At 38.2% G+C, this 15,417-nt stretch overlaps 1 protein-coding gene across 5 annotated transcripts in view; it reads left to right on the top strand.

Moving 5' to 3' along the window:
* Positions 1-1,600: 1,600 nt before the first annotated feature.
* Positions 1,601-15,417, top strand: part of letm1 (leucine zipper-EF-hand containing transmembrane protein 1) — a 33,207-nt gene continuing 19,390 nt past the window's right edge. For 4 of the 5 annotated variants that reach the window (XM_042501162.1, XM_042501161.1, XM_042501160.1 and 1 more), the window contains exons 1-3: positions 1,601-1,922; positions 9,291-9,348; positions 9,996-10,476. In XM_042501162.1, the coding sequence (XP_042357096.1) occupies positions 1,838-1,922; positions 9,291-9,348; positions 9,996-10,476 (624 nt within the window). In that variant the 5' untranslated portion in view covers positions 1,601-1,837. The remainder of the gene's footprint in view (positions 1,923-9,290; positions 9,349-9,995; positions 10,477-15,417) is intronic. The other variant, XM_042501159.1, reaches the window with a different exon arrangement.

Raw genomic sequence — 15,417 nt, 5'->3', positions numbered from 1 at the left:
CGTATTCCCTGAGTTTAGAGGAATCACTGATAGGGGGGATTAAAGAGTTTCCTTGTCTTAATTAGCCAGAGGCCAAGCGTTAATTTGGGTCCTTTAATTATACTGTACTCTAAATATTAGTATTAGCATTGAACCAAATTAAAGCTAATGCATAAAACACACAGAATGGTCAGAAATATAGCCCCTTTGTTCCTTCACATGCTGAAAATATGACACAAACATACACATTTTCTCATGTGACAATTATTTTCTCAAATTGTAACACAAAAGTGACCATAAGGACAAAAAACTGAAACAAAATGATGATACATATGCCTAAAAGCCATGACCTGGTAAAGGTACAGCACAGGCCCAAATACCTCGTTGCTCCACATACTGTACAGTAGAGTCAGGCTGGGTCAGACTGCAGTACCAGCAGAGGAAGCTGAGGGGCGTAAAAATCACTGAAATAATACAATCTACTTCCGGCAAAAGTTTACCTTTCAAAGTGAAAGCCACCATAATTGATGCGGTATTACAACAATGACTGGTAAATGTTGAGTAATCAGCATTACTACCTTTCTTTAAAGCTAGATCAAAGCTATAATTAAACAAGACCCCCCCCCCCCCAGCCCCCAATATTTAAGTTGGCTGCTTCAACCGTGATTAAACATCCCTGAACACAGTTTTCCGGAAAATTTCCCCTTGATAATAACTAATTTACAGTTTTTTATTTTCTTGTCTCCTTTTACTAATTACTTGCGATTTGTGGAACATGTCTTTCCAAGTTGCTCATTGCCTTTATTTTCCCCATGCTTTCAAAGTAAATTCAACAAATTTTCTCAGATTTCAGAGGTTTAGACACTTGTGAAAGGCATCTGAAAACAACACAAGAAAATGTATATCGATCAAGGTGTTAAAGGGTTAACACTTTTGATTAGGCAAAAACAGACATTCCTATTTGGCTGTTTTCACAGAGTCTGGGAGATGACATGGATGTGGTTTTTTATTTTTTTAAATTTTATTTTGAATGCACACGATCTGGTTATTTACATTTAATTAATTTAATCAAAATCTGCATATTTAAAATGCGTTTGATAAAAATACGTTAATTAAAATACGTTTAGTTAAAACATGTCTTTATAAAAAACATGTTTTATTGAACGGTTTATGAAAACGCATTTTATTGAAACATGTTTTTTTTTTCAATTGGGTTTTATTAAAACACATTTGATTAAAATGCGCGTACGATTTAGAAATTCGCACGTGAGTTAAAAAATAAAAATAAAAAATAAAAACACATTCATGTCACCTCCCGGGGTCCGTACTATTTTGAGCCGTTTCCTTTTATTTTTTTTTTTATTTTTTATGAAAATTCACAGGATTAAAAAAAACAAACAACAACAGCAATATTATTATATTTTTCTCTAGCTCTCAACACAATATCACACTTTACTTTGACTCCATAATAATAATTTTGGTATTGAAACAATAATAAGACGCAAAAACGGAAACACTTACTTTTACTTTATAAACACACCGGAAGTTTACCTCTCATCCATCACAAGCAGCTTAACAAACACAGAGGCTCAGTTTGACGTCAGTCGGGATCCTGGTCCGGTTAGCTGTCAACTGCGTAGAGGGGAAGGGCATGACATGGAGCTAAATTTTCCGACGTACAGCTATACACGCGTCGTAGCTTCTTGATAAACGTATAAGGATTCTTTTGGGTATATCTATTTACCAATTTCTCGGTCCTTTCTTTTCGACATCTCGAACAAACAGTGGCTAGCTGAGCGGCTAGCTCTCCTGTAACTTACTGTAACTGTGAAAAGTGGTTCAAAGAGAAAGCCTCCGCATGGCGTTAATCCTGTTTACGAGGTCTCGGGCACCTTTAATGAAAACGTCCCGTTCGCTAAAGAGCGAATTCAGGAAAGGTAAAGGTAAGTTAGCCTTCTATTACTGTCTAACTAACTGTTTATTATGTCCGCGGAGACGAAATGAAGCTAGCAGTTAACTCACCCGCAGTGTTTGTGGTGTTAGCATCAAGAGCAGTCGTTTATTTACAGAGGCAGGTGGCCCTTTTTGGGTAGGAAATGAAGATGGTGGGTTTGTCAAGGTGACAGGATAACTAAGCATCACACTTTATTATTTATTTAAGCTGCAAATGTGACAATAAAGGCTGTATTACACACACATGTAGCTTTAGTGTTATCACTCCACGAGACAGGCAAGCTCCAGCAGCCGCACCTTTTCGGACGTTAATTCAAAATATGATTTGGGATTCAGGTTATCTGAGGACAACAGAGGCTTGAGAGCGCCCCCTTCTTCTGCTGCAGTCTGAGAGGATGCTCGTTGTTATGGCAGGCAGGTCCTTCCCAGTCTGTTTATTCAGCATCCTCAAGTTACCCGTATCTAAAGCAAAATGTGGGATTTATAACCCATGATGCTACATTTTGGGGGTATGTTGTGCTGATTTTGCACCCAAATGCTCTGTTTCGCAACCATGAATCACAGTTTATCTTGGTCGTCGTTTTATTGTTAATGATTCGACAATGCTGTGAAATGTTGAGCCATAGGAAAAATACTGCAAATGCACAGGGATGTTGTGCAATTCCAAACCCGCCCTACTACTACCATTTTACTTTCACTTTTGGTAATTACACAGTCTATGTCTTATCATTTAAATTATGCTAGAGTTATGTATGAGAGACCATGCACAAAAATAAACCCAATGTCACACAAAGAGAACAGATGCTATGCACAGTATTTTGTGAGTAGCTACTTTACACCAGCAGTCCCTGGGCAGGTAGACAAAAACACTACAAAGGTACTTCTGTGCTATCTTTTGTAGTATTGTCCAGTTATCAGAGCCCAAATTGTTAAATTAAACAGCCAAAAATATACAAAAAGTGTTCATGTTATGATATGAAAGAGAGAAAAACTACCAGCACTTCCTATTTCTCAGGCTGTCTTAAAAAACATTATCAGCTTGTTTTATTTATTTGAAGAAAACCTATAAAATCAATCAGGTGTTTGTTGTCTTTGTCGTGCACATTTATAGCCGTTAAACACTACAAAAATTTTTTATGTCACTGTTAAAATAAGACAACAGTTTACTCCATAATCTTGCCAAGATGCAAGAACATGAGACGTAAGAACTCATTCATCTCTGCTACTTTCAACCTCATCAATAGAATCATGTAATTTTTTTGTGTACTTTTACCCCTCAGGAACTATAAAGTGTACCCTGACTTTGACCTTTATACTTATGACTGAGTCTACAAAAGGTCAGAGATGGCCAGCCAGTCCTGGACTAAAGCATACAGTGAAGAGTAAGGGCTCTACAATTTGTAACAGATCTGATTGTACTGTGATATGCAGTATCTAATTTATGCAAAAAATGTGCAGATGCATTCATATACACAAGATCACCGTAATCCAGAACAGGTAAAAATTTAGTAGAAACTAAAGAAACAAGCAGAGAACTTGTTTCTGGAATAAAAACTTAACTTTAGCTTTTTAAGAGGATTATCAACCAAATACAAAGATAAATGAAACAGGAGATAACTTGTAACCTTTTGATTGTATAAAGGATTATATAAGTCTATGCCTTCACTCACTTCTCACACTGATATATTACTAATCGTGGCACCTCCTTAACTTAACAACATAAATGCTCTTAATTTTATGAAAACTCTCTCACTGACTGCTCTTGAACTGATTGAACTCAGCGTGATTTCAGACCAGCTCTGCTAGGTCACATCACCACGTTTTTGATAAGCAATGCATGTTTGCTGTTATGTAACCTGCATAGATATTACAGTAATATGTCTCCTTGCACCTTTTTTTGTTAAACACAATAAAGGTGCATCATAACTGTCAATGAGTGGAGTTAAAGATATTAAAAGAGAATGATAAAGAAGAAATAAAATAGTTTACATCTAGGTCTCTTAGTTTGTGCATCAAACACAAGCTTATAAATAGATGAGAGAGTCATAAAGGGAATTTGTCTGTCTGCACTGGCGGGACTGAGCTCTTGGCTTCAGGCCCAGATTATCAGACAAATTGCAGTGCTTCCACAAGGAAAGGTCACAGTATTTTATATCTCCACCTGAGACTCTCTGAGCTTAATATTCCCATTCTGTTTTCATGTCTGTGCTGTCACATGTCTGTATTATGTTGGACAGACACCTCCTCATACTCTAGTCAAGAGGGTATACATTATAAGCTCCTATCTTGCTTGTGAATATCCCATGCATTAATAATAAGGAGTCCTTGGGAGGTCAGGATAAGTGATCAGCATGCATTTAGATGCTGAGTTCCATATTAACAGTGATCAATAGGCTCTAAGGTCTTGCTTTGACTGCTGAACATTGACCAGTATGCGGTTTGTCTACATTGGATTTTTGAGAAACATCAAACAAAGTTTACAAGGTCAGAGGTGGTAAAGATAATATCATTATCTAACACAGCATCAATAAAGTACAGCAGAAACAATAAAGTTGATAAAGTGATGACATGCTCTGTTGAGTGTCCTATTAGTCGTTGATAGCGGCAATTGCAACATTATGGTGCAGTGTATTTACTTATTAGGATTGGTGACTCATGTTATGTGGTTTATCCAATGGAAACCATTCTCATTTAATGATTTAAAACCTTGAGCAACATCTCTTTTCTTTTATTGCTTGCGGATGCCTTTCCCAAGTATTTAAACCTGTAAACACTGAGCAAATAAGTGTGATTTCTGTCAAAAACATGGAAAAAAGGCAATGAGCAACTTAATAGGAAATGTTCCATAAACTACAAGAAATTTGTAGACTTAAAAAAAGAAGCTTGAGAAAAGAAATCCTTGGGGGGGGGGGGACTAGGGATAAAGCATATTTCTAGTGATCATAATTACATATTTTAAATTATATCACTGAATTATTATATTTTGAGCCTTATTTGCCTTGTTTGTTTTTACGTTTTCTTTCATTTCAATTTTGTTTTTATTTTGCTTTGTTAAATTTAATTTTCAGGGAATTTCGTTGGTCTAAAACGGTCTAAATTTTTTGTAGATGTTGTTGCCAATTGGTTCAGGTTTCCAATGGTTAAACTCAGTTCACACACTAAAATGCCAGAAAATGTGAATTTCATTTGTTTATTTCTGCACAAACAATCAATTTGACTAAGGGTGTTTTCCAATTGGAAATGACCTAGAAACGTCATATTTTATGGGAACTGTGAAAGAAGATGCTTGACATTTGAGAACCACATACTTAGAAAGCCAGGCATACAAAAACAAGCCACAGTCCAATATATGAGTCAATGTCATGTTTGTTTTCAAGCTTTTAAAGTGGCCACTGTGCAAGATAACAAATATAAACAAAATAATGTTAATGAAGGTCACAATGGACCTGGACAAAGTAGAGCTGCACAATATCCAGAAAAATAATAATTTTGCAGTTATTTGTGATTGCAAAATGAGTTTCTGTTTCAGTGGGAATGATAATGTTTGTATTTCATTTTTACCAAGAAAATAAAAATGATGATGGTATGATTTTTGCAGAGGTCAGGGCACACAAACATGTTTTCCTACATCTGTAATGCCGTTTGTAGGCCTGGCATCTCTGTAGCACCACAATGCATCATTTACAATGGTATGTTGAGACACATTTTATCATCATCAAAAAATTGCAGCTCCTGTGACACCATGTGATATTGTATTTGGCCATATTAAGATTTTGATAATATTTTTTATTAATTGTGTAGCTCTAATTTAGAACACAAGATTGTACAGTTTGGTATTCTGGACCGAATGCAAAAACATTTTTGATCAGAGGATCAAAATCTACCACTCAATATCACTCAATAGATTACCATGTTTTTCTTTTTTTGGCTGATGAGTGAAGAAAATCTAGCAGCCACTTGCATATTTTACTAGCATTTAGCTGGCTGAGGCTAATATCCAGCCTCTATTCAAGTAATAACTCAAAAAAAGCATGTATTGATTGTTTTTGTGCAAGATTGCTCCATCTGTATTGAAACAGCTGAGATGGAAAGTAACAACTGACATGTCGAACTGGCTCCAGGCCACAGACACAGTGCATGAGGAAGTGTTTCAGCACGTAAAAGTCAGACAGCTGCAGGCTGTGGGTCACAAGTAAGGAAACTGTTGCAGGTAAAAATCAAGCAGGCATTACAGAGCAGGGCATGACCCAGTCATGACCTTTCAAGGCCAAACTAGTTTAGTTTTATCACTTTTCCACCAACAGAGAATGAGTTCTTTTCCTATTTCTTAACCTTTCAGAGAATTCGAACCAAAAATAAATTGGCTTAGAAACTTAAAAAGAAACAGCAGGTTTTCAGGCTTCAGCAGGACCTGAAGCGTGAACCGTGACCACATCAGCGGGTGTGTCATATCCGACAGGTTTCAAAGAGAGGATGGCGTCTTGCACATATTACTCATCTATATTTTCCAATCATTAATAGTTTCTATGTGGTTGCTGTTTGGATAATAAGAGCCCACAGGTAATCAATATGATGCATTGCGCAGTGCTCTCTGTTGATGATGCATTCTTGATTACAGTCATTCTGCTCAAAACTGGTAGAAATGCAAACTGGTTCACTGGATAGAAAAGAAGTTTCAGGAATCCTTAACCAAACAAAGTTCAAGAACTGGAGCTAATGTGGTTGAATATTTGAGGAAAGACCAGATATAAGGACTATCAAGACCAGGACCATAGGAATTAAAGTTCTACCCAACACCAAAATGACTTAATATTACCATGGATGACTTTACAAATGCAACAGTAATGCAATAATGCAGTAAGTTAAGAAGTCAACAAAGACAGATGTTTCTAAAGAAGTATATTAGTTGTGAACATACAAGTGTAGACACTGCAACCATGTTTAACAAGTTTATTCTGAGTGTAGCATCCATATCTTGGTTTTCTGTCACTGTAGTTATTACGGAAAAACGTTGTGTTCACAAGGATCATTTTGAATTTTACTTCACTTGAATGAGGTTTTGAGCATGAGTCATAATCTCCTCCCTTGTTCTGCAGTTTTGTGGCTGTAAGAATTGACCACATTTCCAGAGACAGAAACAGAGAATTTGATTGTATAAAAAAGTTTTTATAAGAAGTCTTGTTAATTGTAATTTGTCAGATCTGTTTTGAAAACATGTCATGCGTGTCTGGTAGCTCTCCTCTGTTGCTCTTCCAGGGTGTTTTTCCATTTTTCCATTAAAGGTTTTCCTGATCTGAAGCAAGGGTCTTAAAATGGAGTGTGTTATATGCTGCTCTTTGGGTGATTTGGGGTCATAAAAAACTGACCTTACTTGAAGATTAATGTAAGTTTTAGTAATGCCACCATAGCATATTAATTACATGTTAAATTAGTCATTTTAATAGATATCTATGTGTCAAAGCAACACATAATAAAAATTTCATATGACTGCTTAAGCTTACTTGTATAGTTTTTGTATGTATCTCATACTGATTAAGAGACAACATTCTTTCTTTTATCTCCAAAGTATCATCAATACGATATTTGTGCAATCAGACCTACAAAATGATCCACCTAATGTGACATATCTTGGTAATAAACGATGTGTGAATGTGAAACCAAAACTTTGAGTGGGATAAAACCTCAGAGGAAGTACTGTAGTAGAGTGCCTGTACAGCCCAGGCGAGTGGTATAGGATTAGGTAATCTACTGTATTTCCAGGGTTTTCTTTCTGTGCTACAGTAGGCGGCCGCTCAGCCACAAAGGTGACACTGTTCCAGTAAACTCTGTGTCCTCGTGGCTGCCAGTTACAGCCTGTCATTCTCAACCAGGCCCTACTGGATCTACTCCAGCCGGCCATGTGAGAGACAGAAGAAGGGCGTGGCTAAGCCATGTGCTCTGACATGATTGGCTGGAAGTATCTCACCACTCCGCCTCCTCTGCATGTACGTCACATGATAGCGGCCTCTGGGGGTTTGGGAGCCCCACTGAGGGCCTCACTGAGGGTGTGAATGTCCTGGCCTCCAAGAAAGATCAGTGTAGAGATAATAACAGAATAGCAATACAGTTCACTCGTTTAGCAGATAACATAGACTGCAAAATATGTTTAAAGTTATTAAATAGCAACGTGGATATATATAGGAAAATGATTCAGAGAATATTGATAAAAAAGGCAAATAACCAAAAGAAGAAAGTAATTCAGTACAAAGAGCTGAATGTGATTATTTGTACATTTTGGATGATTGAATCCATCTTTTTCAAACTGTATGTCTATCACTTCTTGATGTTGCACGGCAGCTAATTTCACGCTCTACCTTGAGATCACATGAAATCAAAATTTTGTCAGGGGCGTGTTAAGCCCTGACAACAGGTAGCCAATTGTTTATATAAACGCAAACAGTAATGTGTTGCATGACATGTTGTGTAACACACATGTACTGCTTTCTAATATGGGCGCATAGAGCCAAATCAATACATCAGTCAGATGATTTTATTGGTTAGTATTGGCCCATCACAGATATTTCAGTATCGGCTTATATATTGTTCCGTATTCGTGGCACGCTAAGTTTATTTTTAACAGAACATACTGTATAAAAACATATCTAGAGTAAATTGAATTAATCAAATTGCCAGCGAGGTTTACTGTTTCAGTGCACAGATCTAATCTTTGATATTGAAGTTTATTGTCATATCCCGCCCCATTATATGACTAGTTGCATAATTGCATATATGAAGAATATCAGCCAATATATCAATATCAGAGATTATTTCTTCAGTGAAATCAGGCTAAAGAAAGGTTCTGTTGTCTTTTCTCTTCCGAAGAGATGTTTTGCTCTTGTCTGGGCTGGCCTGTGATAGACAGATGGTTTATTCAATCACTGGCCAGGTATTTCGTTTAAGTGCCTGCCCTTTCCAAACAGTTTCCAGTGACAGCTTCTCATGTGGTTCTCTGTAACAAACCATCTGCTGCCTTGGGTTAAACATTTGCATGCTCCCATGTGATGAAGGTATAGCATTAGGAAAGCCTGAAATAAGATTGCAGCAGACTTTTGTTTTATAGATTCACTAATGACGTCAGGAGTGACTTCACTTTATATCATGTTATTGCATAACCGGTTAGAAGCACAGTGTGGTTTTGCTGGTGTCATATCTGGCTCACTGAATTCAGAAATAATGTATCAGAGCAGATAGGTGCTGATGTGTGATGTGCTCGGTTCCTGAAATCCCTGAGTGCGCTCTGTGTGTGTTTGTGTCCCTGCCTGTCTAATGGCTGATTATCAGAACACAGCTGCTCATGTTTTTTTTCCTCCTCCTTTCAGGGAAAGTACAAGATGGTGCCTGTTTCAACTGCACAGCGCTCAGACTCTCCAGTCAAAAGTAAGCCAAATTAATGTAGGGCGTACACAGTGTCTATTTCCTGCAAACAAACATGAAAACCTAAGACTTTAAAAGGTCTAGCGTGAAGTATAATATAACATTTTAAGACTTAAATCCAGTTTTAGAAGTCTTTATAGCATTGTGGTTTCTTGGATGCTGCTTTGATGTTAAAAACCAGCCCCTGTTCAAGCCTGAGTGAAAATTAAGAAACTTTCTGCCCCATGTTGTATTTTAAATCTAACCTTTAGGTAGTTTTTCTGCTTTCTCTTTTGTTATTCCCGATTGGGATCTGACTTGTGCTCAGCCACTGTTGCATGCAGCACCTAGTACAAATTTCCTTTTTAAACAACATTTTAAAAGATAACATCTTTAAAAGTTTGTTTGTTTTTAGCTGTGCTGTACCCTTTACCTGATGTTTTGTATGAGACTTAAAAAAAGAATGTAAAACAACAATATCAGTTGGTACGCTGCTGGCTGTTTTGTGTACAGAAAATCCAACTGATGCAGCCACCAGCCATCGTTGTTCCTGATCCAAGCTGACACCCGACGATGGTCAAGCCAGGCTAAAATTGGGTTGATATCATGTATTCTGAATGAAGCATAAGATTAAAATACGCTATTTGTTCTTCATCTTGTTGTTTTCTTAGACTCGATGCGCTCCGACTGGGCAGTTCGGCCCAGATCTCCTCATTCGGTCCTTCCCTCCCGCTGTCAGATGGATTCGTGGGCCCCTGCCAGAGCCCGGAGTCACAGCGCCTCTACTGTGCTTTTGTGCCGGTGGCTTCATCTTCAATCACAACGGGGACCCAGTGGACGATAGCACGACCGCAGGACATCCCAGGTGTTCGGTGGATACACACCTCCAGGAGGAGATGGGACGACTCCAAAGTGGAGAAGTCACTGCGTTCGTTAAAGGATAAGAAGAAGAAACTGGAGGAAGGAGGGCCGGTGTACAGCCCGACGCTGGATGCTGAACCAGTGAGACGGACGCTCAGACAGCGGGTTATAGATGAGATTAAGCACTACTATCACGGCTTCAGGCTGCTGTGGATTGATACCACCATCGCGGGGCGGATGCTGTGGAGAGTGCTGAATGGACACCCACTGTCCCGCCGCGAGAGGAGACAGGTGAGGCCTGCAGGGGAGGACTTTAGACATATAGTGCAGTCTTGAAAAGGTTTTCTCTGGAGAGCAAATCTGTTGAGATGGTGATTTCATTCCCATAGGCCAGCATTATAAAAAAGACGTCTGTAAAACTGTTGACAGGACACCTTGACAGCAAGAAAAGTCAGTTATGACCATTTCTATTACAGAATTTTCCATTGAGGTTTTGCATTGGTAAAAACTTTGAGGCGAGCATTTCTCATTGTATGAATAGGCACCATCTTGGGGTCTTGTATCCTGATTCATGATCATACACCCATTTTCTCTGACTCTCAAAACTGTGGTCAAGTAATCAAAGAGTTCAGAAAATAAAAGTATTAAATGTAAGTTCAGTTTGCTCAAAGGGAAAGTAATTCTTTAAGGACCATGGACATGTAGCTTTAGCGTTGGTCTGTTAGCGTGGCATCGTGTACTATGTATCGCCATGGTGCGCACAAGGCTGTAGGTTTTGTTTAAACATTGGGGGCCACATATGAAACAGGGTTTGGGGGTCCTTAACCAGAAAACTTTGACTGTCAAACACTTAATTTCCTGCATCGCAGTGATTTTTTATGAATTAATTTATGGTGTTAATGTCTTCATTTTTGTCAAAATAAAAGTCCTCTCCTACTTTGATGTTTTTATTAGGGGGGGCAAATGCATATCTTCTAAATACTGGAGGGGACATGTCTCCTGCCTCCCTCCAATATCTTTGCCTATGCATGTGCATATACTATAAGACCCTTTAACACAGTTGTTTTGAAATGAGTCTCCTGGAAACATTAAAAAGGCAGACAGAGATTGCGCTTTCAAGCATTTCATATAGCTAACATCAGTTTAATGAGGTGGCGAGTAACAGCTGCAAAAATCTGTTGTCATATCAGTAGGCAAATTGGTACTTGCTGTCTAGAAATAAGAAGACTTAATTTGTCGACTTTCTGAAATCAAGGGTGCGTTGGTGTGTTAGTCCAATTTCAAAAAACTTTATTTGATTTTCTGAGTGAAAGATGCATTTTTTTCCAGTCTGTCTCAGAGTTTACAGAGCAGATAACCAGCGTGAGTTCACAGATCACAGATGACTGCACTGTTTAAATCTGACATCTCAGACATCTTGTTCTATAATGTTAAATCCACAGCTTCTCAAACCTAATGGGATCAATTAAAGAAATTGGCTGCACGCTGAGTGTTTACTCACCAGACGCTCAGCAGATTGTGCTGCTCGATTAAAGCTCTTTAGGAGGAAGCTTTATGCGTTGCATCTTTGATTAGAAAACTCCTCGTTTAACCTCAGCTTTAACCAGTGTTTACACTTAGCCAAAGTTTCTCATCCTTGTCTCAGTAGTTTCCACAAAAGAATCCCCTTAACCCTTTGAAACCTGAGCAAACTGGCTTGATTTCTTTCAAAAAATATGGGAAGAAGGCAATGAGCAACAACAGAAAAAATTTCCCCAAAATTTGCCAGAAATTAGTTTCCTGAAAATTAAAAAAAAAAAAAAAATAATAATAATAATAATAAAAAAAATAATAAAAGAAATTAAAAAGGGAAAAATGTACAAGAAAAAGGAAATGACCTGGAAAAGTGCCTAAAAAATATAAGAATTCTGTAACATGTCATTATGATAATAAATAAAGTATTCACTAAGCTTTTTTTCTTTTTTCCCCAGATATTTCCCCTTTTGAAAAATAATTTTCTAAATGTAATAATTTCTCCACCTTTTTTGGAACATGTTACCAAGTTGCTAATTTTTGTTTTTTCCCAATTTAAAAAAAAAACCAAAAGAAATCACACACATTTTCTCATTGTTTTTAAAAGGTTTAAATACTTGTAAAAGACATCTGAAAGCAGCTCAAGAAAAGTGATGTTGTGCCAGGTCTCAAAAGGTTAAGTAGGAATAAGAAAACCTTTTTCTAGAAGGTTTGAAATATATTTTAAAGATGTGATGAATTCTCACTTAGCTGAAATGTATTGAAATTATACTTAAAGAAATCTGGGTTAACTGTGATTGTCACAATTGAATTGAATTTTAATTAGTGATCACATTATAGTCTTTTGTGAATAACTTAATTTTATAACAAGGTTTCACATCAAACCAGACAAAGAAAAAAACTTTTTTTTTAATTCACAATCAACTACTTCATCATCATTATCATCATATTGCAAGTAGCAAAGTGATTAAAAATGTTTAAATGACAGTCCTCTCCTATTCCTTGACCTGGTGTGCCTCTTGTTTTGAATCGGCCTGCAGACTGCTGTCAGAGAGGCTGTCTGGATGGAGGCCCAGAGCCCACTGCAGCAGTCTGATGCAGGTGCTGGCAGACGGGCGTCATCTCAGGCCAGATGAGCAGGTCGGCTCAGGTCGCACTGACAAGCATTATGTTGTCAGTGCTCGTCTTAAAGTGTGAAGCACTGAGTTATTGATGTGCTTGCTGCCCTTCTGTGGAGGATCTTTTATGTGCTTTGACTGAGACACTTGGCTGAAGACACAATGTGCCAACAGCTTGTGCCGTTATTGTGAAAACAAAAACTTTCAAATTGGGGTTGTTTGTCTGCAAGGGTAACAATTCTTGAAAATCCACATTCAAGCATTTCCAGCGAGGCTGTTGAGTGCGTCATCGTTACACTTAACAGAATGTCTTCAAGGCTATATCTGATAGTGGTAAAGCTGAACTAGCTCCACGTGTTAAATCTTCATTTCATTAAATTAAAGGAGCCTCAAGAGAGCATTTTTATGTTTCCATCTTTCCATCTTCAATGTACAAGATGATTATTAAACACTGGCTCAGATGCAATTTGACTCTCAAGCGCAGTGCAGGAGCATAGAGTAATGTACAGGATCCTACAGACTTCAGTGCACAGGCATGTTTAAAATGTAGTTTCACAAGTCATACTGATACCTAAAGACAAAGAGGCCTGCCATGCTTTGCAAAGGGATGGTGCAACAGCGAAATAAGAGCTGAAATCTGCCTCATATGGGTGGGACTCTTGATGTACCAGAGGCCTGCCATTAGATTATATGGCACATCTATAATGATCTGTCATTAAAATAAACAGATGAATGAACTTCCATTATCTTTTTCTATTACAAAATTCGTAGAATGTAAACATGACGCTTTCATTGAGTTTCTGCATCGAAACATAATATTTCAAGAGAAAGTCAAGATGCATCTCAAGGTCCAGACACACCAAAAGGCAGCAAAGATGTAGTGGTAACAAAGGCGCTTGTTGCCTCACTTCGTGTTGCCTTTGTCTTCCACAAAGTGTGTTTGAACACACTGCAAAGATGTTTTTGCCTCTGCTAAGAGGAAATGACTCCCCTTAGGAGCAGGCGGCGGTAGTCTGTATTATTTATTCTAAGAGGGAAACCAGACATCACAACTTGATGTTAAAAGAACAAAACATGTTTACTGTGCAATAGTGAACATTAGAGTTTTTTAGGTCTCAGTCCATCTTGAATTTTAAAGTTCAGGTGCTTGTTTACTGGGAAAAAGACAGTAGTCCAATTAAATGGCCTAATTGGAGCTATAACTGTAGCTCGACTAAACTGTGCACATAAACGTACTGAGTGGAAATGAAGCCTTACCGCAGTGCTAACAGTTGCTGGTCAGTGCTGATGATGAGCACAGTTTCCTCCATCATTAAACCCACACCACCGACCCATCTGCACCTTTTCAAATGCAGCTGACTCCCTCAGAGCGCATGTCCTTTCCCCATCTACACCCCATTCATCTAACCTGGACTGGCTTTGCCTCCTTAATCTCCTCCTTTCATATTCACTTGCAATACTCAGGCCTCCGTTTAAGGCTTCTGCTATTTTAATCTGTCACCCCCTCCTCCCCGCTTTTGATGTGGAACTCGGGGAGATGATATACATGTCAATGGGGCCTTGGACAAAGGCCTTTTCACTCATGCTGGCCTAAATCCTTCACCCTACTGGTCCACTGACATGCAGGTGGAAAGGGTGGAGAAAGAGGGACTCGTGTTTAGGCCTTCTCCCCTCGGGGTCGTTTCTGTAGATGGCTGGTTGGGATTGTGTCCCTGCACGGTCAGTAAGCCACAGTTGGACAGCTGTACAATGAAGCAGATTGGTGTCAGCCTGCCACTTCTGTACTCAGGATTGTTCAGGTTTGTGCTGAACAAATGCGCTTCCTGTTGGCTCAAGTGGGCAGTTTCGGAGGCAGAATGTTCACTTTGGTCTAACAGCTCCATGCAAATAACGCACCAATGAATTAGGAGGTTTCTGTTGCTCCGGGGATGTATGGGGACCGGATTCAAAGTGCTGACTGTTGAAACTGTTATTAGAGGAGGGTGATTGTACTAAGAGACAAAGGAAGATGAGATAAACATTTTCACATGGTTCTCACTCTGCCTCGCTGCTGCTCTCTGCTGGAGGCATGTGTGAACGTCAGCCTGGTGGGAGTGAAAGGTGCAGTTCATGAAAAGCTGTCTTCATTATTGAAAATTCAAACACTTTATTTTTTTTCATTCATTATTTTCAAGTTTTTTTATCATTTTATTTATAACGTCAGCCTGGTGGGAGTGAAAGGTGCAGTTCATGAAAAGCTGTCTTCATTATTGAAAATTCAAACACTTTATTTTTTTTCATTCATTATTTTCAAGATTTAGTTAGTTATTTTATTTATTTATTTTTAATGATTTGCATATTTGTGTTTGTAAACTGACTAAAGTATCATGAAGACGTTTTTTCCATTTTCAAAATTTGCTTCTCTTGGTTCATATATCTATACTTTACTTTATTGGTCCTTTTTGGCTTTTGTAGATTTTTTTGTTATCTCCTGATGTTTCTGTGATTTGCAGAAGGCTTGGAGAGATAAGATTACTAAGCCCTATGAGGACTATCAGTGTGGACCTTGTCATAACTCAATAAAAAGAAAATTAAAAAAAGAAGAAGAAGGAAATCCAAACAC

The sequence above is a fragment of the Plectropomus leopardus genome, chromosome 14 (genome assembly GCF_008729295.1).
Source record: "Plectropomus leopardus isolate mb chromosome 14, YSFRI_Pleo_2.0, whole genome shotgun sequence".
NCBI classification, from domain to species: Eukaryota; Metazoa; Chordata; class Actinopteri; order Perciformes; family Serranidae; genus Plectropomus; species Plectropomus leopardus.
The sequence above is the reverse complement of the archived record's forward strand: the minus strand, read 5'-3'. Positions and strand labels throughout refer to the sequence as shown.